General features: G+C 46.8%; 1 protein-coding gene across 1 annotated transcript; it reads right to left on the reverse strand.

Moving 5' to 3' along the window:
* ap3b2 (adaptor related protein complex 3 subunit beta 2) lies at window positions 1–26,920 on the reverse strand. The gene is given in 27 exon segments (XM_084672058.1): window positions 1–1,749; window positions 1,965–2,103; window positions 3,496–3,593; window positions 3,701–3,785; window positions 4,263–4,491; window positions 5,220–5,326; window positions 5,447–5,531; window positions 5,903–6,077; window positions 6,260–6,431; window positions 6,749–6,863; window positions 9,740–9,870; window positions 10,198–10,384; window positions 10,569–10,745; window positions 11,019–11,128; window positions 11,399–11,531; window positions 11,624–11,686; window positions 11,810–11,881; window positions 12,037–12,091; window positions 14,868–14,965; window positions 16,060–16,253; window positions 16,893–17,088; window positions 17,251–17,317; window positions 17,469–17,629; window positions 17,834–17,929; window positions 18,298–18,372; window positions 18,895–18,970; window positions 26,800–26,920. Coding segments are annotated over 27 exon segments (3,396 nt in total). The 5' UTR covers window positions 26,913–26,920; the 3' UTR covers window positions 1–1,562.

The raw sequence follows: 26,920 nt of genomic DNA on the forward strand, positions 1-26,920 counted from the left end.
TATTTATATTTTCATTAGAATAATAAATAAAGCTGCAACGCTTATACACCACATTATTGCACAACCACACATGGATAACGCATTGTCTTGATATCAGACAGACATTTAAATAATAACCATTTAAAAGGTTACTCAGGTCACCCTTTCTTGCTAAATATCACTGAGAGGGAAAGCTTTTATCTTTTGAGTTAAACACTGTATTTGGTGGTTATGGACAATTAATGCAATTAAACTGTGTCATTTAAACAGCACCCTCTTGCCAAGAGGATTTAAGTGACACTAAGTTTACATTCATTAATTGTACAATGACTGCAGTAACAGTGACTGATATTTGCAACTAGGAATGTTTTACTGGCGATAATGAAAAACAATGAAGCATTATAATTTCTAAATAAATAAGTAAATAAATAGATGCACAAATGAAACAATGCAAGGGGCTGTGATTTTCCCAAATATGTCTACCTACAGACAGAGAAATTGATGTATATAGAATTAAAACTGATGCATTGGTGACCTCTCAGTGTGTTTTCAATCCTCCTCTCAAGATGCAGGTGGGATGTATGATACAAGGGAAGTTCAAGAAGATGGTTCCTAACTCAGTAGAGAAATGTGTAACATTGTTAGAGTCTATTGTAGGTTATCTACCATTTCAAAATAATATTGCACCTAAGTAAATAAAAAAGAAAGTTATTGGAAAGGCAGAACGAGGGCATGAGTGAACCGAACATGATTACCTGGGGTCCTCATTTAACATTGCCATATGTCACAGCCTCTCGGAAAACAATATTTCACATCACACTTTGGAGTGGATCATGTGCCCACACACACAGACTTTTTTCTATTTGACTGATGAAATGCATTTAAGGACATACAGTATACTGTATATATATAATTTACATACTTTTTAGTCTGCTAGTCTTCTAATTAAATAATGTCTCCATGTATGACAGTTTGAAAGATATCCAAGCTGCTAAATGACTAGTAGAGTGGAATATATTACTCTCACAAATATAACGATTCAGCATTAACAATCATATTACCAGTATTGAAATGAGGGATTGAACATCCAGTTGACAAAGGCTTGAAGGAAATATCAAAATAACGAATGACCATCTTTTCCTAGATTCTATATCCTGTCACAATATTGATCATATCGCAGTACGTTCCTGTCTGACAAGGCCTTGTGAGTTGGTATTTTTCTGCATGCTACATTCTCGCTCACTTGAAACATGGTCAACTGTCTAACGTGAGATTAAACACATACAGTATGTGCATCATTAGCCGTTCTGAAACAGGGCTAACATTATGTACTGAGAACTCAGGCTAAAGGACAAACTGAATTTCTATGCCTGATTGTCATTGCAAATTGTGCACTGCAATAACATTCTGGATTTCATGAGGACTCTGTAAAGTTGTAATTTGTTCTGGTACCCAAATGCAAAAATATGTATCCAAGTCTAGGACTCTTAAGCTCAGGTCAGGGCATGGCTGTGTATGTGAGAGATGAGACGATACAAGAGCGATAAAGAAGTAGGGGTCAACAATCCAACACCAGGGGGTCATCACTGGGTCAGAGCCTGAAGGATGTCCTTGACCAGCATCGTACCGATCACCATTTTCTCACAGTTAACTGTCAGCTGGGCAGCACCTTCCTGTCTGGCCACCACCGTGACCAGCACCAAGCTGCCACTGGTCACGGTCTTTGCTGCAAACCTGTGAGTCGGCATAGGGGGAGGAGGGACAGGAGGGCTGAGTTCAAAGGTCATAGTGTAAAAGAGTGAAATCAGAAAGACAAAAATAAAGAATAAAGCAGGCCAACAAACAAATGTTAATTGACAAGGTTTTAGCACAATAAAATTACAACATTCACTTCACTAAATTTTAAACAAAACTGTTCAAAACAACATTTTACGTAGTAAATGATGCTTGGGAGTCAGCCAAGCCCAGCCTTAGTGTTCTCTCACCTGCACTCCCTGTCAGACCCACAGGGCACACGGCCCAGGCTGGCGGCCGTGGTCACCCTCTGGACGATGGTGTGCTCCCCCTGACACCTCTCCCCCAGAATCAGCTTCTCTGAGATCTCGTTCATGCCCATCAGCTGACCTACAGCGGGGCACAACGGCACCGGTCAGTCTGGGGAGATTCACTGACATCACTGTTCAGTACACATCAAGGCCTAGGTTTAGCTTAAGATACTTGATTAATGTAAGAGGTAGCGGGGTTATGAAGACTGTGAATGTGTGTACATTTCCAATTTTCTGGGTTTTGGAAAGAAACAATGACCTTCATTTCGATAGTCTACATTAACCATTTAACTTAATGAAGTGATACATAAGAAATCTGCAATGTATTAAAGGCTATTGACTCTAATGTTGAGGGAACGTGTCAATGTTACAAAACTAGACTAATACAACGAACGGTCCAAACTATTCTCCTGCCTCAGACACACTCAGACACACTCAGACACACTCAGACACATTCCAATACTTGTCCTCACATCCAATTTTTCAGTTTATATGTATATGGTGGCAGACATAGATTTGAAAAATATCCTCTACTTGATTTCAAAATCTGATGCATGAAACTTGAAAGATGCCCCCCCCCCTCCTCAGAACAGCTCTACTTGATGGACCAGCACTTTAAACTATAAAATGACCTATACTAGACCCAACAGTGTTACGCATTCATGAGTTCAGATAAACAGTCTGCAATCATTCTGCAGAATGTGCGGTGCTGGGGGCTCATTCTGCAGAATGTGCGGTGCTGGGGCTGAGTATGAACATTAGCAGACACCCAGTGAAGCAGCGTTCCTAGTCATTCTTGCTTGGGGCTCAGTGTCAAAGCCTTCTGAGATGCGTGTTAGGTCTGGGCAGGTTGATTGGCTTGATCAGTGAACTGAAAGTGCAGAATCATTGTCAGGCATTAAAGGGAAGGATCAGCTTGAAGCAATGAGGGGAGGTAAAGGCGGGGGGAGGGGGGTGGGGGCGGAGTCTTGTGTGAGGGTGACTGAGGCAGGTGGCACACAGACAGCCAACGAGAACAAGTCTATCAAAGGAAACTTACCTCGACACCTCTCTATTGGACCAGTATCAAGAGAGAGGAACGGAGCATATGACACATATTTAAACACAAAAAACCTGGTTGACTTGATTTCAAAACCTTGGCAAAGGTTAGTAAGACATCCAGACGATGTTGATTTGGACCAAGGTTTCATGGATGATTAGGTGACAATGTTGAGATATTATGCCTACTGACTACACCAGTGTGTGTGAGAGAGGATTGGGGACGGATTGATTCTGTAAATCATTAAAAGGAAGAATGTCCCAAATATGGTACATAAAATAATATAAACAATGATCATGTATTTGACCGTTTAGGGAATCAACACAAAATGTGGTGTTAGTTTAACTGGAAAATAACAACAATAAAAAAACAACTGTGACATAAATCATGTTGTGTTTTGTATTTTGTTGCCATTCTGGTTCCTGTCCTTACCTTGTTCCTTTTTAAATGCATTCTCCGTCATGAAGACAGGCATCATCAGCTCTCCCACTGGGGGCTGGATTGACACAAAGAACTTCTTGGTGTGAGTGCTGAAAGCACACAAGAGGAGAGAGATGGTCAGCGCTCGTCTGGTGCCCTGACCTGCGGTGTTTCAGGAGCAGGACAGACAGCGTCTCTCACAAGCCTGTTGTCTCACCACAGCTGGAAGTTTGCAGCTTGCGTTGAATCGCAGAAATCAATTCCCATCACCACTGTAACAGTCTCACCAGCTGGTAGCACCTCTGAAAAAAAGTTTACAAAATCAAAATTAAATAAGAGTACAGTCTAGCTACACGTGAGCTTCAAAATAAGATGACTTGAACAATGTATTTCAAACGGCAATTAAAACAGGAAGAGAAATCCCAATTATAGAAATGAACTCTTGATATTAAATTTTGTACACACATGGACAGAATACAGTTTGCATTGCATTGATTTATTTGTGGCGGCCCACCACAATTAAAAATTGACTGCCACATATGTATAAAGTGTTTTTTTAAAATACTTTTTAACATGGCAAAAGAAAACATTATATTGTAGAGCTGCGCGCAGCGCATTGACCCGCTCAGCCCCATCTCGCCCGCTCGTGTTCTCTCTCTGAGTACAACGGGCCGACACGTCTGTGAATAACTATGGAAGCAGATCAGTGACATCATGTTTTGAATTTTGAAAGGCATTGAATACTTAATATTGACATTTTAGGCCAACACTTGACTAACCGATTTCAGTGAACTCTTTGATTCTCATGCCAGACTGTAGTTTGGCGTCTTCCACATGCAGGTTCTTGGCCTCGGTGTTGGTGCTGTTGGTGAACTGGATCTGCACGGCCACCATGTGAGGGTCAGGACTGAAAGGCTGCCGGCTGAAGCAGTACTCCACTGACAGGCCCTCACCAGTGATGCGGTGAAGCAGCTCGTAACTCCTCAGGCCTCCAGATGGGGTGATGGTCTGTGAGAGTCAGCAGAGGAAACAATCTTAAGTTTTGCTGGTCGAGATTTGACATAATCAGTTTGCTCGTCCTCGAACCCAAGCTGATGACCCACAGGACTAGTCTAGATCGTCTGGTGTTCCCTGGCTGCCCTCTCTGTGGTGTGTGTCTATCCTCTGGACATAACTGAGGGGATTAGATGATGAAAGTAAAATTCACAGAAGCAGCTGAATCACTCCTGCAGAGCTTCAGGGTTAACAGCCATGTGAAAACTTTGCCAGATCTATTACCAATGTTATGCTACACCGCCACCTGGTGGTATAAAACTATAACACTAGACACCAAGACCCTGAGATGCTTTGCCTGGTTAGCTGAAATATAGCCTATGGGAAAACCTATCTAGGGGGATGCACTGTAGGTGGCTGGTACATAACCAAGCGATAACATGAGGTATAAAATACACAACATTCTGTACACATCGTGTATGTGAATATTCTGCACATGCAGTAAACATGTCTGTCCTGACAGTGGGGGCAGGGAGGGTGTACCTACAGGGGACAGGACACTGTCCTGACAGTGGGGGCAGGGAGGGTGTACCTACAGGGGACAGGACACTGTCCTGACAGTGGGGGCAGGGAGGGTGTACCTACAGGGGACAGGACACTGTCCTGACAGTGGGGGCAGGGAGGGTGTACCTACAGGGGACAGGACACTGTCCTGACAGTGGGGGCAGGGAGGGTGTACCTACAGGGGACAGGACACTGTCTGACAGCGACAAGCCCTCCAGGTCCGTCACCAGACTGCTGGACAGGAAGTTGTTCACAGGCGTGACTTGAGGAGATGGGCTGGGCTCGACTAAGGAGAGAAGGAATTACTGTTAGCTCCATCCAACTGAATTGTAATACAACTTTATTTAGGATTAAATCAAATTTAACAAGGACATGCTCTTTATGTCAGTTTTCACAGTTGGCTTACAGTCATCAAGATCCAGCAGAGACATCTCTTTCTTCTCCTTCTTGCTCTCTTTTTTGGGTGGTTTAGAAGGAGGTTTGGATATGATCTGGAAAGGAATAAAAATATACTAAAAACAAATAAAAAATTTGTATGCATATATGAATGTGTTAAATGTTAATAGTATGGTGGTGTGTGAGAGCATGTGAGAGGGTTAGGTTTATGTTGCTGTGAGAGGATGTGAGAGGGTTAGGGTTTTGTTGCTGTGAGAGTATGTGAGAGGGTTAGGGTTATGTTGCTTTGAGAGTATGTGAGAGGGTTAGGGTTATGTTGCTTTGAAAGTATGTGAGAGGGTTAGGGTTATGTTGCTTTGAGAGTATGTGAGAGGGTTAGGGTTATGTTGCTGTGAGAGGATGTGAGAGGGTTAGGGTTATATTGCTGTGAGAGGGTTAGGGTTATGTTGCATCAGAGAGCTCGAACCTTCTTCTTCTTCTTCTTCTTGTCAGTCTCAGACTCTGACTCTTCTTCTGACTCTTCTGATTTGCTGCTCTCTGATTCGCTGTCCTCTTCTTCCTCTGACTCAGACTCGGATTCGATCTTCCGTGGCTGAATCTTCTTCTCTGGTTTCCTCTTCTCGTCTCCACTGCTTTGCTCACTGAGAACAGACGCTCGTTAACGAAAGGTTCATTTCACACAACCAGATCAGGTGTGTCTCGCTGAGAAAACGGACCCTGAACGAAACTAGTAAAAACGACTACAAATTCCACAGCAGCACTAACTTACTTCTTGAATGAAACCAGTTGAACTCATGTATGCATTACTCATGATGTATTCTACCTTTCGCTCTCTTGCACTGCTTTCTTAACCTCCTTTTTTTTCTTCTTCCTCTCCTCCTCCTCATCTTCCTCCTCTTCGGACTCTGACTCGTCTTGGCTGTCATCGCTCTCTGACCCAGACACGCTCTCCTCGCTGCCGCTGGGGCTGGGAGAGCTGCTGGCCGTGTCCGAGTCTGGCGGGGGGGGGAATGTTTCAGGCATCATGTATACCAGCACACATACAGTGCCTGTTGTCTACACCACCTTAAGACCACAGCTTTTAACACCAAATGCACATTTTTACTTTTTAATCCACATTCACAGACGTACAAGCACAATCACAGCTTCTGTTTGAAGGCTCCATGTGTGAAAGTTTGTAACCGTCAGAGGTGACACAGTCTGGTGAAGTGAGTTGTGTTTTACCAGTCAGAGGTGACACAGTCTGGTGAAGTGAGTTGTGTTTTACCGGAGTCAGAGGTGACACAGTCTGGTGAAGTGAGTTGTGTTTTACCGGAGTCAGCTGACTCTGTGGCCCCTGACTCTGCTTCTGAGTCAGAGTAGAACGGCTTCTCCACCTTCTTCTCTTTCCTCTTCTCTCGGCTACTGCACTTGGTCCACTCAGGCACCTGTCAGAGGGTCAGAGGGTCAGAGGGTCAGAGGGCACTGCTAGGACTGACACACTGGGTGGAAGCACACCTGTACAGAGGGTGAAGCATGGCCATGAATGCTTCTCCTTAGCGCACGAGTCACGCCACAATGCACCCCACAAGCTGCATGTGTTTGTCAATTCCACAATTTAGTTCCAACATAAAGCAGCCTTGAATCGGTCCTCCACCACTAAGTGGCAGCACAAGGCGATGCCTTCATGGCCAGTTCTTAACGTATTGTACTGGGAGCAGTTCCATTAAGGGAAGTGATGTCCTTGAGGAGTTGTCAATTCCTCCCCCACCGAAAGATATAACTAATTAAGAAATGGAAAGAGATATTCAATCAGCAGCAGTTTACAGTCCCACTGCAGTGATGCATGTCTGTGTCCATCCACAACAATACTAAAACTGTTACATGAGAACTGAGGCTAATGGTGTGGGAGGAGATTCAACACTACTGAAGGATTCAGCTCTTTAATGGCAGAGACACAGTAGAAGTGTACTGTGTTGGGGGAGCTAAGCACGAATAGCGACTAAGATAGCTTGGGGTGAGGGGGGTCAAAAGCACGTAGGTTCAAAGGTTTTGGCGCTATGGGTGGAGCTCCAAAAAGACAGTCTAACTAACTCACACTGGTTAGAGTTGTGACTCTTTCAAGCAGCGTAAGAACCTGGCAGACGAGAAAAGAAAAGATTGGGATGGAGGTGAGATGAGAAACGGAAGAAAATTATCAAAGAAGTTGAGAAGGAGAGAGAGAAAATCACAGACAGGGAGAGTAGTTGCACTGGTTAAAACTCTGTATGAAGCAAAAAAAACTGTTTAATATTAGTGTCACCTAGAAATATCAGACAGAAAGGAACTGTTGATAATCAAACTAATTATGTTTTTTAACCAAAGAGCATTAACATAAATTAATTACCTTAATATTATAAATAACGCAATTAAAGATTGCTGTAAAATAATACAATTAGCATATTAACTAAAGCTTCTCATTATTGTCATATTCTCATAAGACTAATAATTATAGTCAACTATCTCTTACATTGGGATTTGGTAAGTATCATTAAAGTATGTTAATTTTTTAACCTGGCCAAGGCAGTGCCACATAGATGGAATTATTTAAATACAGAATAAGTTCAATGGTGAAACATGGAGACATTAGGAACATGAAGAGGAATGAAGTCGTAAGGTAAAGGCAGATTTCTACATGAGCGGTTTACACAATGTCTGTCTTCCAAGACGTTTCAGTGTAGTGCATTTACATCTATTGACAGTCCCAAACCCTATACAAGCACACTAATCTTATAATTTACACAACGCAGCAGCTATCATTCTCAGTGGAGCATAGTTGTGTTAATGCTAAGGATTATGAGCACTAGGAAACAGCTGGAAACAGCCTTCCCTTCATAAAGCTACCTGCCCTGTCTGCTTGTGGTCCACAGAGAGGCAAGGGAAGCAATAACCATCAAAACACTGTCATCCTAAACTGGGAGCACTTCTCCCAAGTCTCTCAAGGTACAGAGAGATCAAGAAACTGAAGGCAGAAAGAAGAGAGAGAGATAAAGAGGAAGAACAGAGAGAAGAGAACAGAAAGCGTAAAGGACAGCCATTAAAACACTGCAATCCCAAACAGAGGGGCACCTCTCGCCAGTCTCTCTCAAGCTACAGAGACACAGACTGAACACGAGAGAGAGAGAGAGGTAGAGAGAGAGGTAGAGAGAGGAAGAGAAGGAAGAGAGAGAGGTAGAGAGAGCTAGACAGTTGTTAAAACAACACTGCACTCCCAAACTAATGGGGCACCTCTCGCCAGTCTCCTAGCAAGCCGATCCTCCCCTCGCTGGTGGGAGTCCCCTCCTCCAGCTGTGGGCCCAGGCACACGGAGGGACAGACCAATCAGAGGGAGGGAGACCAATCAGAGGGAGGGAGAGACCAATCAGAGGGAAGGGGGAGAGCTTCCATATGTCCAAACAATAAATACCACTTTACACTTGAAACCTCAATAGAAAATCTGCCACACCGATGAAGACATGGTTACCACTACACCATGCGGGCAATGTGAAAAAGCATTGTACAACGAACAGTTTACAAAGCAACCATGATTACCAAATGTGAAATGCAAATCAAATGTATTTAGTGGGGGGGGGGGGTTATAGAAACGTAAGATACAGAAGATTTGATTTGAAGTTCAGCATTTGGGCCACATTGTTAAACATGACCCGATGGCACATGGAATGAAAATATGGAAATGTTCTGGGATGTGAGAGCTTCCCGATTCCCCATCCTTCATCAAGACAGCACATCATGCAGCAGAGCATGACATGTCTGAAGAATGTTTGAGATGTATTTAAAAAGAACTCACTGCTGGTTGACAGTCAGCTTACACTATCCCATGTGCCATTAGCTCAAACAGGTGATTTCTCACCGATGGAGGGGTGTTTGAGTGTTCACTGCCCAGTGGAGGCCATGGCAGCAGAGGGGTATGGGTAATGTAGTTCATATGTAAGACACTTGTCGTCTAAAGCTTCACATCAGACAATGACTGCCATCTTTCACCGACCATACAGTTAGCTATGGATCAGTCCTATGTGCAGAAAGATTTCTTTGGAGATGTCTGGGAGCCAATAGGGATGAAGCGCCTCATGGATGGCGTTATGTGAGGTGTGTGTAGGTGAATGAAAGAGAGGAGGGTGTTTGGCCTTGATGAGGTGGGGGTGTTCCCCTCCCAGGCTGTGGTCCTCACAGAGCAGCAACACTCGCCCCCCCCCTTGGCCCCCCCCTTGCCCCCCGCCCCCCCCCCCCCCCCGGAGGCCCCTAAGGGCCCCCTGTCTCTGAGTGTTACTGTTCCCACTGCACGCACAGACTCCTTCACCTCCACGTTGCGCACGGAGGGGTCAGGGGCGGCGTCAGGCCAGTCGGACAGCTCCTGGTAGCCCCCAGCCCTGCTGTTCAGCAGGTGAGACAGGGAGCCCAGCTGGAAGTGGTCTCGGTCTGGACAGACAAGACACACGTTGATTAATGCACACAGAACATGGGCAGCGACTCATCATGTTTTCTGTAGAAAATATGACACCATAAACATCCACTGAAAGTGGCAGGCTGTGTATATTATATACCGAACACAACATGATGTGTCAAGTATGGTGTGTGTATGGCAGAGCAGATTGTGAATCTCTGCTCTTTTGAGGCAGTTCACAAACTCTAACTCACAGCAAAACAAATGATTTGTGGTTGTGTTGAGTCTAGGGTGAGACTCAAACAAAATTGTGTTAAAGTGACTGCCTAGTAGACAATGTTTTTAAGAGTGAAAGACGCTACCCTTAAACGGAGACTCGAGGACTGGCGCGGGTTTGAGGGCGAGGAACAGCTTCTTGGCGTACTTGCTGAGGGCACCGCTCTTATCGGTGGGCACGATGAGCTGGCGTATGAAGCGGGCACGGTCACGGATGTCATAGTTCTGGTCGTATTTAGCCAGGTTCAACACGTACTGAGTCAGCAGCTTGGTCTGTCAGAGGAGGAGAAGAGCAACAGGATGTGAGAGAGATCATTCCTGCATGGTGGAGAGCTACTTGGTCAGAGAGACACCGTGAGAGAGATAAAAGGGGGACATAATGTCACTTTTTGTATACATTGTATACAATTTGTATACAATTCCACATCCAATCAAATGTGGGTGTGAAAACCCTCACCTGTTTGGAGTTAGTCAGGTAGAGCTTGGCAGCCAGATTGATGATCTGAAGCTTGACAATGTCCTCCTCATTAGTGAATGTCTTGGCCATTTTCCGGAGGACATCAGGGGCGATCTTGGGTATGTGCTCGCAGTACTCCCCTATGAGCCACAGGATGCTGGCTCGCGCCATGGCCACCTAGCACACACACAACAGCCTCTGGACTGTTACAGCATCAAACACATGCAACATGCCTTCTGTTTACCATTTCATTACATCAGTTCTCCTCCTCAACTACATGTTCTCCTGAAAATTAAGTAAAAATAACTAAATCCTAATATTCTTTACTACCCTGGCTGAAAATGTAACATGAAAATATCAATGTCAGCATGTCATGCATCACATGGGTGACTTGTTTTGCGTCACAGGATCACTGATCCTGACGGTGGCCAGCCAGGTGGCACACCTCACCTGAATGTTGTCAGTGAGTTTGGCCATGTGCTTGATGATATCGCTGTGCTGTTCTGGCTGCATCTGCAGCAGCTTCTTGATCACAACCACAGACTCAGCCACCACCAGCTCTACAGGACCAACACACATGTTTAAAGGACACACTTTCACTCATGCATTCAACATGCAACAAAAGCTGATACATTGATTATAAAGGCATCTGGTTTCATTTATAGTTGGCAACAGAAGGTTCCGTCTTGATAAATGACACGTCTCCAGTCTAGTTTGTGACACAGACCTGAGTTGTCCTAACAAACTGAATCAAAAGCCAGTGAAGAAGTCTGAGCTGAGACAGTGACAGAGACTGAGGTGTTGCGTAACTCCAGAGGCGTCTGACTCACCATCGCGGTTGGACAGCAGCTGGACCAGCCCGTTCAGACACGTGTCCCTAACCTCCCCAATGTTGGTGGCACAGCGGCCGATGGCTTGGATGGTGGCAGCCACAAAGTCCTTATCCATGCTTTTAATGTATGTCTGACAGAAAGAATATGAACACGTATTAAACGTATAGTAAACCGGGGAACACCCTCTTCATGGCATTACAACTGGTAAACAATGTAACCTACCTGGAATTCTCTCAGAATCGTTGATATATTTGTCTCATTGGCCAAATTAGTCAGCACCTCCAGCTGCCGAGCAAGTGATAAACATTATTCAAATTGTCCTCATGCACGTCCCAGAACAAGAATTATTTATGTAAATACACATCATACTAAATTAGCAACATAATTTTAGCATGAGGTACATGTTACCTTCAGAACTTTGATCTGTGTTGGGTCGGTGGAGCGGATGTAGAAACTCTTCAAGTAAGGTTCAAACATCCCCTACAACAGGAAACATCAACATATACTTACGTTTTGGATTAAAAAAAAAAAAAAATCCAAAAGCAATGTTCTTGGACTGTGCACAGCTCTCTGATGGATATTCTCTGACTGTACATAACCCTGACACTAACCCAGAAAGGTGACCAGTGACTCACCCTTCTCTTGATGCTCATGGTAGCCACATTCTGAAGGACAACATATTGGACTTCGCTACAGGGGGAGAGGAGAGAGAAGCACAGTGTCATCTTTTGGCAGGGCAATTTCCCCTGAGTCACCATCGTATGACCAGCCCCTTTAAACCATCAATACAGAGCAGAAACCTGACACACACAATGACACTATTCCATTTGAAAATTGGCTATGTTCAAATGTTTCTCTTTAATTTATAGCATTCTCCATGGTCTGTCCTTGTTCCTTTCATGTTTTGCTTTCTGTGGCCTAATATAAAGTAATGTCCTTTCTTGACAGGTTTAAATTAAAATGCCAGTCAAAGACACGAAAATGACACTAAATATCAATTGAATTTTGAGACTGAGAGCAAAAATCTGTCAGGGTAAGGGGTAAGGTTTGGACAGGAAGAGGACAGCTTCCCAGGGAGAGAACAGGAGGGAGAGGACAGCAGGAGAGGAGAGCAGGAGAGGAGAGCAGGAGAGGAGAGCAGGAGAGGAGAGCAGGAGAGGAGAGCAGGAGAGGAGAGCAGGAGAGGACAGCAGGAGAGGAGAGGACAGTAGGAGAGGAGAGCAGGAGAGGAGAGCAGGAGAGGAGAGCAGGAGAGGAGAGCAGGAGAGGAGAGCAGGAGAGGAGAGCAGGAGAGGAGAGCAGGAGAGGACAGCAGGAGAGGACAGCAGGAGAGGAGAGCAGGAGAGGAGAGCAGGAGAGGAGAGCAGGAGAGGAGAGCAGGAGAGGAGAGCAGGAGAGGAGAGCAGGAGAGGAGAGGAGGAGAGGAGAGCAGGAGAGGAGAGCAGGAGAGGAGAGCAGGAGAGGAGAGCAGGAGAGGAGAGGAGGAGAGAAGAGCAGGAGAGGACAGCAGGAGAGGACAGCAGGAGAGGACAGCAGGAGAGGAGAGCAGGAGAGGAGAGCAGGAGAGGACAGCAGGAGAGGAGAGCAGGAGAGGAGAGGAGAGCAGGAGAGGAGAGCAGGAGAGGAGAGCAGGAGAGGAGAGGAGGAGAGGAGAGCAGGAGAGGACAGCAGGAGAGGACAGCAGGAGAGGACAGTAGGAGAGGAGAGGAGAGCAGGAGAGGAGAGCAGGAGAGGAGAGCAGGAGAGGAGAGGAGAGCAGGAGAGGAGAGCAGGAGAGGAGAGCAGGAGAGGAGAGCAGGAGAGGACAGCAGGAGAGGACAGCAGGAGAGGACAGCAGGAGAGGAGAGCAGGAGAGGAGAGGAGAGGAGAGCAGGAGAGGAGAGCAGGAGAGGAGAGCAGGAGAGGAGAGGAGGAGAGGAGAGCAGGAGAGGACAGCAGGAGAGGACAGCAGGAGAGGACAGTAGGAGAGGAGAGGAGAGCAGGAGAGGAGAGCAGGAGAGGAGAGCAGGAGAGGAGAGGAGAGCAGGAGAGGAGAGCAGGAGAGGAGAGCAGGAGAGGAGAGCAGGAGAGGACAGCAGGAGAGGACAGCAGGAGAGGAGAGGAGAGCAGGAGAGGAGAGGAGAGCAGGAGAGGAGAGCAGGAGAGGAGAGGAGAGCAGGAGAGGAGAGCAGGAGAGGAGAACAGGAGAGGACAGCAGGAGAGGAGAGGAGAGCAGGAGAGGAGAGGAGAGCAGGAGAGGAGAGGAGAGCAGGAGAGGAGAGCAGGAGAGGACAGCAGGAGAGGAGAGGAGAGCAGGAGAGGAGAGGAGAGCAGGAGAGGAGAGCAGGAGAGGAGAGCAGGAGAGGAGAGGAGAGCAGGAGAGGAGAGCAGGAGAGGAGAGGAGAGCAGGAGAGGAGAGGAGAGCAGGAGAGGAGAGCAGGAGAGGAGAGGAGAGCAGGAGAGGAGAGCAGGAGAGGAGAGCAGGAGAGGACAGCAGGAGAGGACAGCAGGAGAGGAGAGCAGGAGAGGAGAGCAGGAGAGGACAGTAGGAGAGGAGAGCAGGAGAGGACAGCAGGAGAGGACAGCAGGAGAGGACAGCAGGAGAGGAGAGCAGGAGAGGAGAGGAGAGGAGAGCAGGAGAGGAGAGCAGGAGAGGAGAGCAGGAGAGGAGAGGAGGAGAGGAGAGCAGGAGAGGACAGCAGGAGAGGACAGCAGGAGAGGACAGTAGGAGAGGAGAGGAGAGCAGGAGAGGAGAGCAGGAGAGGAGAGCAGGAGAGGAGAGGAGAGCAGGAGAGGAGAGCAGGAGAGGAGAGCAGGAGAGGAGAGCAGGAGAGGACAGCAGGAGAGGACAGCAGGAGAGGAGAGGAGAGCAGGAGAGGAGAGGAGAGCAGGAGAGGAGAGCAGGAGAGGAGAGGAGAGCAGGAGAGGAGAGCAGGAGAGGAGAGCAGGAGAGGACAGCAGGAGAGGAGAGGAGAGCAGGAGAGGAGAGGAGAGCAGGAGAGGAGAGGAGAGCAGGAGAGGAGAGCAGGAGAGGACAGCAGGAGAGGAGAGGAGAGCAGGAGAGGAGAGGAGAGCAGGAGAGGAGAGCAGGAGAGGAGAGCAGGAGAGGAGAGGAGAGCAGGAGAGGAGAGCAGGAGAGGAGAGGAGAGCAGGAGAGGAGAGGAGAGCAGGAGAGGAGAGCAGGAGAGGAGAGGAGAGCAGGAGAGGACAGCAGGAGAGGACAGCAGGAGAGGACAGCAGGAGAGGAGAGCAGGAGAGGAGAGCAGGAGAGGACAGTAGGAGAGGAGAGCAGGAGAGGACAGCAGGAGAGGACAGCAGGAGAGGAGAGCAGGAGAGGAGAGCAGGAGAGGACAGTAGGAGAGGACAGCAGGAGAGGAGAGCAGGAGAGGAGAGCAGGAGAGGAGAGCAGGAGAGGACAGCAGGAGAGGAGAGCAGGAGAGGAGAGCAGGAGAGGATTGTGACATTGACCCAGTGACCCCTAACTGACCTGTGACTCCTCATGAGGCGCACCAGGGCCTTGGCGATGACCCCCACCTCTGCCTTAGGGGCCAGGTGGAAATACAGCTGAGCCACAGCCATCACCACCTGGGGAGAGAGAGAGAGAGAGAGAGAGAGAGAGAGAGAGAGAGAGAGAGAGAGAGAGAGAGAGAGAGAGAGAGAGAGAGAGAGAGAGAGAGAGAGAGAGAGAGAGAGAGAGAGAGAGAGAGAGAGAGAGAGAGCGAGAGCATAAGAGACTGAAAACATCATGCTGCATTATATTCAAGCACATAAATTAGTGCTGTCAAACGATTAAAATATTTAATCGCGATTAATCGCATTAATGTCATAGTTAACTCGCAATTAATCACAATTAATCGCACATTTATATCTATTCTAAATGTCCCTGATTTATTTTTGTCCCAATCTTTTTTCACATTTTAATGCTCTTATCAACATAGAAAAGTGGTTCGGATTGCTTTGTGCAAATATTTTTTTTATTGAAAACAACATTGCAATCGCCTGGCTTTGACGAGGGGGCAGGGAATTCGCATCAGCTGTGTGCTTGGCCATCAAGTGGTATTTCAGACTGGACGTGCTGCGATGATAGCTCAGTTTACAACGACAAAACACACAGATCACTGGTCTTGTCAATAGAACCATTTGGCAACTTTTTAAAAGCAAACTTTCCATTTAGAATCTTATTGGCATCCATTTCGGCATCTCGCGCTCGTCATCCACTCAAAACGTAACGTTAGCCTACTACCAGAGAATGTCTAATATCCGTAAACGGGCTCTGCTACTACTCTTTAGCCAGCTCGCAAGTCAAACGAGTGTTTGGCGTGCCTGTTGTTTTGTTTCCGGTCTAGCTAGATCCGGTGTGGTGTTGTAGTTTTTCTAACGTCGGCAGTTGTTGCAACAGCATGTGAAAAAAACTACAAAGTTTGCTAGGCCAAAAAGAGCGTTAATCGCGCGATAAAATAATTGACGCCGTTCATTTGGGTTTGCGTTAACGCCGTTAATAACGCGTTAAACTGACAGCACTAACATAAATATAACAAATAATGAACTGCTGCTAGAAAAACATTGTTGTGTAGTATACAGAATACTTTATAGTATACAGGATACATGGTGGTAGTGTGCTCAGTAGTGAGTATGTGGTGTGCTTGGTGCTAAAGCAGGAGGTGGTGTAGGGTACTCACGGCTGCATTCCGACTCTGCAGCAGTGGCTTGGTGTTCCTGAGCAGCAGTCGGTGGTCTGGGTCCATGACGTAGGGCCTCCTCTTAGATAAGGCTGCTGGCTCCGCCTTCTTCTGTTTCTCCTCCTCATCTTCGTCTTCATCATCATCTGAGCCATAGAATGCCTTCTCCCCCCTGTCTCCTCCAGAAGGGTCTCCTGCACAAGCAGGTGAGAGACAGGCAGACATAAGCAGACAGACAGGCAGGTGAGAGACAGACAGACATAAGCAGACAGACAGGCAGGTGAGAGACAGACAGACATAAGCAGACAGACAGGCAGGTGAGAGACAGGCAGACATAAGCAGACAGACAGGCAGGTGAGAGACAGGCAGACATAAGCAGACAGACAGGCAGGTGAGAGACAGGCAGACATAAGCAGACAGACAGGCAGGTGAGAGACTGGCAGACATAAGCAGACAGACAAGCAGGTGAGAGACAGGCAGACATAAGCAGACAGACAGGCAGGTGAGAGACTGGCAGACATAAGCAGACAGACAGGCAGGTGAGAGACAGACAGACATAAGCAGACAGACAGGCAGGTGAGAGACAGGCAGACATAAGCAGACAGACAGGCAGGTGAGAGACAGGCAGACATAAGCAGACAGACAGGCAGGTGAGAGACTGGCAGACATAAGCAGACAGACAGGCAGGTGAGAGACAGACAGACATAAGCAGACAGACAGGCAGGTGAGAGACAGACAGACATAAGCAGACAGACAGGCAGGTGAGAGACAGACAGACATAAGCAGACAGACAGGCAGGTGAGAGACAGACAGACATAAGCAGACAGACAGGCAGTATACACTCACGTTAACATTAGGGTTGAGGAACTGAGTCCTGGCGTAGCGAGTGAGCATGTTGATGATGACCACTTGGCCCCATTCCTCAACATCAATCAACAGGTTGCAGAGCTTGCGGTAGTTCTTGTGGATCAAGTCGATGCGCTCTGGACAAACCTCCTCGAAGGCCATGACGACGCTGCCAGCAACCAACTACTCAGAACAGAGCACAGGGCTGATGACTGGATGAGGAAAACACCTCACTGCCATCTGAGTTACACTACATGCATGTACTGTACGTACAATGTGTATTTATCATCTTGTTATGGCTTTGCATATCTTCTTTCATAATACATATTTCACGTTAGTGGTTACCGTGGTTTTATCAGCAAGGAGCTTCTCAATGACCTCAATCAACTGATCTTTTTGCTCAGGATCCAAGCTGAACATAGACAGAAAACAGCATCATAAGCAGGCTGCTGTGTTAGTAACTCCCACACAAACTAGTGTTACTTTGCCTGTTACTTTTGTTGACATTCCTACGTAGGTTCTGTAGGTTTTGTAGGTGGTTCTTCTAGCTGTGGAAGAAGTACCTGTGCAGCTTGGGGATGGCATGAGCAGCCGTCTTCCTGACGTAGGGCGACATGTCGGACGCCGCCTCCTTGATAGCCAGCATCATGATCGGCACGATGATGGTGACCCGGATGCTGGAGAGCACGCGCAGAGCGCTGGCCCTGATCAACTGGTTAGGGTCCTAATCACACGCAGCAGGACACAGAACCAAACAGAGGATCAACTAAACAGGGCAGCAAGCAAACTCCTTTTCCTTTAACAGTGGCGGTAACAGCCCAGAAGGTAAAGCTTATTCCACTCAACAAAACATATGACCAGTTTATTTCATAGTACAACACTGCAGGAGGACAGATGACAGTGTGAGACTGCTGCGACTGAGACTGACCTTTAACCCTCGTTGGAATGTGGAGATGGAGAGCAGGGCCAAGTCCTGCTGCTCTTCAGCATATCGCACCAGATACACGTAGACCAGCTTCTTCACCTGAGGCCCAGAGAGAGAGGGGGGAGAAAGAGAGATGGAAAGAGAGAGTGAGTAGGAGACAGAGATGGAGAAACACACAGAGAGATGGAGAAACACAGAGAGATGGAGAAACACAGAGAGATGGAGAAACACACAGAGAGGGAGAAACACAGAGAGAGATGGAGAAACACAGAGAGATGGAGAAACACAGAGAGATGGAGAAACACAGAGAGATGGAGAAACACAGAGAGATGGAGAAACACACAGAGAGGGAGAGAGAAAGACATCAAAAACAATGACAAACAAACAGGACTCGCTTTGTTAACCCCTTCACCCATCTTTTGTATTTCTAATCTTTTATGGAAAATGTGATGAGGACAGTGAGCTACCTCAATGTTCTTGCAGGCCACGTTCTTCACCACCGCTGGGAAGAGATCTGAGGCATTCTTCCCTCTTGCTATCATCTGTGAGGTACACAAAATCCAGAAACTGTTATGCTATTTGTTAAATAAATATTATACAAGGATTTCTATTTTAAAAAACTTACATCTGCTTACCACACAAAACATACAGAATATATACAGTATATCTATGTAAATGAATTACAAAGGCACTTACAATTACAAACCTGTTGATAAGTATAGCAGCTAAAAGCAGGGTTTGTCAGACTTTTAAGGTTGACACCAGAAATGGAAACTAAATATACAGTATTTTCTCTCCAGTCCTCCATCTCGTCATATGAATAATACAACACAGCTGTAATACCCCTGTAGTACGAAGCTGACACCAGTAATGAATATTTAACCGCCGAATGTGCATTCCCAGTCTCTTACTTCTGTCCTCTCTAGCAAGAGACTCTAATCTCTGCCCCCCCACCACCCCAATGTGCACAAACGCAGGTCTGTGATGTTGTGTACATGGGTGAGTGTATTTAAGGACTACCTCATATAACAATGTGGAGATGATGACTCCAGTAGTGTACTTACAGCCACTATCCTTTTCATGGCCTCGAGCTTCAGGGAATCTTTGTTGCTGTCCAACATCTCCTTCAAGTCATCGTGTCTGGAGGTACAGAAAAGAGACAGTAGCTACTTCAGTTACTTCAAGTAAACAACCATATCATGCTGCGCCTATCCTTCATTCATCTTGAGAACATTCTTGCCTTCGCTAAAGATTCAAATCTCAATACAGAAAATTCTTCCTGGAGCAGGCAGGGGTAGATAATGGCATTAGTAGCAAGTTTACTGCCGTAAATGACCATGGTCCCACTATTATCTCTTTTTCTTTTTCCTAATCCTTGAATTAACAGCCCTGTGAGCCCAAGAGGTTGAAGCAGTGCCCAGTATCACTGCAAGTTAGAAGAGAAGTTAGAACCAGTTTCACACCGGGCTGTCAGTGTCTATAATGACCTGCTGGGCTCAGGGGCCATTTTGGGAGCTAAGTGGAATCCCTGTAAATAGCATATCTCATCTGCCATGTCCACTTGATGTGAAGGGACGTGGTCCAAAGCCAGGGGGATTGGTTCATCTATCATGTGAGACTTGATGGTGACGGACTGGCCAGTGTCCTGGTGTGCACAGCAGTATCCCAGTTTGAGATGAGACCTGACATGACTACTTTGATAGCACACTGAGGGATGTCGACAGTTTAACAAGACAGTTTGAAAGGTACATTACAGCAAGACGTACATGTGTAGGGGAGGATACCTAAGACCACTCACTACTGAACACATTTCTGAGACATTTTTATACATTTTCAAAATTGATTTTCAAAAGTATCCACCAAAATAGTGTACTTTGCAATTGTACAATGGCATTCAGTTAGGAAACATCCCCCATCTAAGACTTAACAAAGTATTGACTTGAATAAAATTGGACATGTTTAAACCCAAACTACAAGGACGGTTGGAATAATAGGCCTATGATGATTATGAGTCAAGAATGCATGTTCATGTTTTTAGTTCTATAATACTTTTTTGTTTTGTCGTTGATGTACCTGCTTAATCTGTCATTATTTGTTGTCAGACAATATACTGTATTTCCTTGAGGTGTCAGTGGCAGTGAAGGACTGGGTCTACACTGGAGCCTCTGCAGCAGGGCGGGGGCCAGGCTGCTGGGCTTTAGCATCAGCACAAGTGAGCTGTCAAACGAGGGGTTCACATCTGTAGGCAATGGCATTGGCCAGGCATCTCCTAGAATCCAGCAAAGACTACATCCTCCAGGAAACCTCCTAACATTGTAAGGCAGTTTATCAAGCTGACACCATGCTGCAGGACAGACATCAGAGACCTTATAATGTACTGCCCCCTCCACCCTTCTCACTCCCCAGAAAGCACCTTCATAAACAATGAAGACCATAAACTATTGAGATGGGAACAAACAGAAGGTATCGGGGCTAATTAAAAGATTCCCCTTGAGATCAACAAGTCCTCTGTCATTTGTGTGTGTGTGTGTGGGGGGGGGGGTGAAATAAACAGCAATGAAATCTCTACACAACTCAACTCGTTTGAATAGTTTCCAAGGCAACAAATCAACTCAATAAATTGTAGAGGAACGATTTCCTTCATCCCCACATTGGCATGGTTGTGGATGCAGTTGCTCTAAGCAGGTCTAACCACACAGACTGACAGACAGACAGACAGACAGACAGACAGACGTTTTAGACGGGCACGATGTAGGAGGAAAAACCCCCCTTGTGGTCTGTCAGTCATAGTGGGATCACCTGTCAGTCTTGTCCTTATGTCCTTGTCCTTGTCCTTATGTCTCACACAGTGTCACACACAGGGATCAGCTGACATTATGGGGTGCCCCGTCATTAAAACACAACATCTTTCGTATGGTATGTACTGCTTTTTACAGGGCTTAACACTGTTGAGAGAAATGCAACCTTTTGATACACTCTACTTTACTGCTATGAAGAGAGCTACACCAGACCTAAAGACATCCTGGGAATGTGGGGAAGTCATATCAATTTCCAAAACAGATGTCTTCTCCCAGTGTGAATGCTTAAACACAAGTCACCATTAGCAAAAACGTGTTCCTGGAATGTAGTTTACTATCTCCACTGCCAAGGTCTAGTATGGGACCTCTGTCTTCTTGAAAAAATCGAGCGTTGTGCTTTCCTGTGAAACCAATGTTGGTTTACACTGAAGTGAAAAGGCTCCACAGATAACTGTGGAGGAAAAAATGTTTTTAAAACATTTGCAAAGTCTTTAATATGACACCTATCTGTGATGGTCCGGCTAGCTCCTCATCTATCAGGCTGAAGGACAGTCAGCAACATTGTCATAATAAACACACCCAATCATTCTCAGCGATGTTAAGAGGGCAGTTTATTAAGACCAGGAAGCCTTGTGCTCCTCAGATACTCCCTCAAAGTAGGAACAACATCCTGTAGTTCCCCCACCAGCCCAGTCTCCACCCTGAGTTCTGTCTTTACTAAACCTGTCAGAGGGAACGATGAACATGTAAGCTCTCTGCCTCTGATGTCAGACAGAATATCAAATTGGGTGTCTCGGGCAGAGTACAAAAGATGCTAAACCCACACCTGTCTCCTGCTGATCCATAATTCTGTATGTGGGCCCACATTCCAGGCAAATTGCTGATCAAAAAGTGAGTACCTACTTAAGCTTACCTAATGAGTCATCCGGATCATTAGGAAATGAACTCAAGTTCCTGGCCCAAAAAGCTTGAGTCAGACATCAACAGTAGCATAATTTTTCCAGTTACAGAAACATTAAGACTAATCATTAAAACTGAGCTGAGCCTGAGAAGAGTATCAAAGATTCAACTGCAGCTGTGTTGCAACATTCATCAGGAGCTGAAATTGCTTCTCTCCTGAGGACAGAATCACTTCCACTTCACACTGAATACTGTACTACATTTTTCTGTCTCTCTTTCTAACTCTGCTATCCTCACAGGCCTGATCTCTGATCAAATTGAAATATCATAAATCTATGGAAGTTGTCAGTGATTTGTTTCTGTGAAACATGGCTACCAGCCTGTCTATTCATGTTCTCGAAGTCTCGCCCTCCCCTGCACACAGCACCACTGACACAGTGAGGATGGATGTTGAAGAAGTCCTTCTCTTTCTGCTTCTCCTGCAACAAGTCTTCTGATACCCACACAGGATCAGGTTCCTGTGAGTGGAAAACCTACCCTTACTACCACGTCTGAAGGTAACAATACAATCCTGAATTATTCAAGTCTACTGAGGTATTAGAACCCTAGATGCATACATTAGGGGTCAGGTTACCTGTAACTGAAGCAGTAAGATCAACCAAACCTTCCTGACCGATCAGAACGGTCTCAGAAACTGAAGTGATGTCAGAAAGGGTTATGTGAATTATAGACTTTAAACATCAACTAGCCACCTTTGTAGGTACAGACACACCCCCAAAATCAGTCAAAGTTGTGCCTGAGTTATGCCGTCCTGGCTAGCCTACCGCAGAGGCTGGCTCTGGGCACTGGACCCCCCACCTCCTCCACCCTCTTCCAGATGGGCCGGCTCTTCCTGGTCTCCCCCTCCTCTTCCACCTCCTCCTCTTCCACCTCCTCCTCCTCCAGAGCGAAGGTGGCGTAACTCATCAGGCTGCAGGGCATTGTACCAGTTCTGCTGGATCCCATCTGGGGTCAGCACAGGGCTCTTGGCCTCCTCCTGGCTCTGGACCTGGTTCTGCACCGTCTTCACCATGTTCACCGCATTCACTGGCAGCTGCAGCAGCCTCTGCATGGTCGTCATCCTCCCTGTCCTCGGGCTCCACCGCTCAAGTAGATCCCAACAACAACAAAACTGTTGAGTCCCCGAACAAAAACAACCCTGGCAATAGATACAAAAACTTTCCGGGGTTCAGACCGCTCCCATGAACTGCTCCTCAGTATGTGTGGTGCCTGGTTTGTCCATAAGAATCAAACCAGGGAACTTTCTTAAAATGACGTTGTGACCAGCAACACTGTTTCTTCTAATCCTGATAAGGATATATCTAACAGGAGCTTTTTCCTCTCCGACGGCAGAATAATGTGTTAGGTGCCAGCTCTCGTCTCACTGGCTACTGGGTTCAGCTGGGAGCCGGAGCAGACGAAGAGGCTGATTCAGAGCTGCCTGATGGAGGCCGTGCAGTTCACTCTGTTTTACTCCTCCTATCTTTCCTTCCTTCTGTCGCTCCTGTTGTTCTCCCTCTAGAGAGAGAAGGCTTGTTCTGCCTGCTCAACGTTCAGGCGTTCGATGCTATGCTCTGACGGCAAAGCCGCTCTCTCTCTCTGCCTCATTCCCTCCCTCTCTCCCTCGCCACGTTAGCACTCCTCCCTTCTCCTCTCCTCTCCACTCCTCCCCTCCCTAACCCTTTATCTCATGCGCATGCTCTGTTTCCACTGCTGGGTTTGATGCCATCACTCTCTCTCTTCAGCTACTGGCCCTCTCTCACCTGCTTTCTTCTTCTTTCACAGCAGTGATATACAACAGCAAGGACTCTCTCTCTCACTCCCTCCCCTCTGCCTCTCTCATTCTCTCTCTTTTATTCTCTCCCTCTTTCTAACCAGTGAATAGAGATGGACTGTGGAACGTTATTGCCTTGAGGATGTGTTCATGGGTGGCCATGATCACTTTAAAAACAGTACTGTGCAATTGTTGCAGTTCACTCCTGTGTACATGTGAGCACACTCTCACGTTAGTCCCAATGGTCTGTACAGAGTGCTGTGCTGAAGCAAAGTAACAATAAATAACGTGTGTCCATCTAGGGTCGAGGTACTGGTACTAAACCACGTACTTTCGTAAGGGACTAAGAAGTCAATAGTGCTGCACTATCAGGATCATACCCACAGTACACCCATATAGGTTTCATTAGTGGGGTAAGTGATGATACCATGCCCACTCTTTTCTCTCAAATTCCTGGGGCTGTAGAGGCCAAACACTAGAACCATGTGACCATGCTGACGTACAGGGGGATCTGTGTTCTGGACACTTTTACGGCAGCCATTCAGACCATCAGATAACAAACCAATTGGTTCCTGGAAGCACATTTTATCTAAGAACAATTGTTTGAATGTTGTCATTCATTCACGAGAACATTCTTAGTATGGAGTGTTACTTGCATGTCTACCCTAGTAGACCCATCCAGTCATTCTGCCATCCTCTGCCTGCAGGATCATGTGTCCCCTCCCCCGCCATGTCTTCCTAAACCATTTCTCACCAGGTTGCCCACAACAGTGACAACACGCTTTGCTGCACAAACACTGCCTAGCAGCCTCTTCCACAGCCCAGCCACTCTGCCTAGCAGCCTCTTCCACAGCCCAGCCACTCTGCCTAGCAGCCTCTTCCACAGCCCAGCCACTCTGCCTAGCAGCCTCTTCCACAGCCCAGCCACTCTGAGCACCCACAGACAACACTGGGAGAGAGTACAGGTAAATCATGGGTTTGAGCTAGTTGCAAAAACTATTCAGTTCCAGCCTAGTCCTGAGTTACCATTGCAATTTTGTCATATTCTGAGATATATATTCTGAAATAAAGAACGCAGCACATCAATCTAACAGTCCGAGACCCACCAGGCCCCAGACCCATGAGGCCCCAGACCCACCAGGCCCCAGACCCACCAGGCCCCAGACCCACCAGGCCCCAGACCCACCAGGCCCAGACCCACCAGGCCCCAGACCCACCAGGCCCCAGACCCACCAGGCCCCAGACCCATGAGGCCCCAGACCCACCAGGCCCCAGACCCACCAGGCCCCAGACCCACCAGGCCCAGACCCACCAGGCCCCAGACCCACCAGGCCCCAGACCCATGAGGCCCCAGACCCACCAGGCCCCAGACCCACCAGGCCCAGACCCACCAGGCCCCAGACCCACCAGGCCCAGACCCACCAGGCCCCAGACCCACCAGGCCCCAGACCCACCAGGCCCAGACCCACCAGGCCCCAGACCCACCAGGCCCCAGACCCACCAGGCCCCAGACCCATGAGGCCCCAGACCCATGAGGCCCCAGACCCACCAGGCCCAGACCCACCAGGCCCCAGACCCACCAGGCCCCAGACCCACCAGGCCCAGACCCACCAGGCCCCAGACCCACCAGGCCCCAGACCTCTGGGCCCAGACTGACGAGGCCCAGGACAGGAAGGTGGTGAGGGGAATGTGTTGCTGCTACAGTTGAGGATGCAGGGCATGAAAAAACAATGACTTTCATTGTTTCATTTGCTTTAGAAATATAAATCTCACCAACCCCTTGACAAAAAAAAAAGAAAAGTAAGTACTAACAATAATTACCGAAACTTTGCTCAATGAGACAACATATTTAGTTGAGAAATTCGATTACATTAACAGCTGGAACCAAGATGTCACATCGTAGCACAGTGTAAACCACCTTGAGCAGCGCTCAACATGGTGCACTGGGCACGTTTCCAAGGCAACAGCATGCGGAGAATGGTGTGTCACGTTGGTGGAAAGAGACCAGCCCGACTGGGTAGTCTCCTTTCCACCTGGGTTACTTTGGCCAAGCAAACATGGACACTGGACACCCTGGTGGGTAATAATGAAACTGGCTGTTAAAACTACTAATGGCGTGGATCTGTAATTGTTTTTTAAACCATAAACAGTGTCTGTGTGTCATCAAACTCCATTAGCTAACCATTCATAATACTCCGTTGTCCACTATGCTTTCGTGATGACTAGATGTCATGGTTACCGGTCTAAGTGTGCTTTCCGTTATTAATTCGGTTTCTGATTAAGTCTGTCATTGGTCACGTGTAGGCCTAAACCTTGATTTCGCAATATTAATTTAATCCACGCTTAATAACCAGGACTGTAACTCAGCGATAGATTGCTGCCCTCTGTTGGTGAAAGTGCCTCACGACACAGTGAATAATTTTGTTCCGTTGTAAAGTGAACTACAATAGAAATCTAGTGCTATATTGTTATCACCATCTAGCGTTAATATTAAAGTTGTAATGTCTCTTCAAATAACCGATATTTTCCCTTTCACCTCTAGCGTGACTTAGCCGAGGCTATGCTATGCAATCTAGACTGGTTCACGCCAAAGTGGCCAACTGCAGAACAAGTTCCGGGTTGTGTATTGATATAAGCTCAATTATGGTCTATGATGGACGCTTATGGTTTACTAGCCTACACTGTGGTGCTTCCGCCTATACTTTGACCGTTAAGTTAAAGAAATTCGTGAAAAAAAATACAAAATAAATCCAATATTTTAGGGATACCTCAGCCAAAACATTTGACTTCAGCACCACCGGCGCTGTCCAATCGAGAGGTTCTGAAAATGGCCCGGATGTGTCTCAAACAACATGAACTATTGCCTTCCTATTGGCTGCTACGGGAAGCATTTATTGTGATTTTAATGTATTATGCACATAATATCTTAGAAGAAAATGTTTGCAAGGATATGAACAGTTATTACAGGCCTGTATGCAATTTAAACGAACAGGTTACCGGTTAAACATTTTTGGCCAAGACGTTCAATCAGATTAGCGTAGCTAGGCACAAATTTTAACGATATGACAAACAATGACGCCTGGTTGTACCCGTTAACCATGGAACACAACGTAAAGGCTAGTTGTGTCAAGTAGTCTATTAGCCCACACCAAATCACAGCGAGATATAGTTAGCCATGGCCCTGAAGGCCTGCGCAGTAGCCTGCGCAGTAGCCTACACCGCCAAGACACAGACATTGAACATGCAATGCAGCCTGTATGAAGTCAAATAGGGCCTAATGTAAATTCTACATAACTGCATGTTCGTTTTTTAGAATTATTCGTCTACCAAAAACCCAGCCTAGCCGCTTCCTTTTCATCTCGAGACGCAGGAAATGACATCTGCACCTCCCCCATTCATTGCAAATGATATTCCAATTTGGCAACACACAACCGCAAAAAGCGCTTGTTTTTTCATACCTTTTGTAGTCCGAGGAAAAAATACCTCCACTAGCCGGATCGTGGCCATATTCGGGCTCACCGACACTCGAGGACCCCCCCTTTTCATCGTTAAAGCCGGAGCTAGCAGACATTTCTCCTT

Source organism: Hypomesus nipponensis, chromosome 14 (genome assembly GCF_054491055.1).
Source record: "Hypomesus nipponensis isolate SF chromosome 14, ASM5449105v1, whole genome shotgun sequence".
Classification (NCBI taxonomy): Eukaryota; Metazoa; Chordata; class Actinopteri; order Osmeriformes; family Osmeridae; genus Hypomesus; species Hypomesus nipponensis.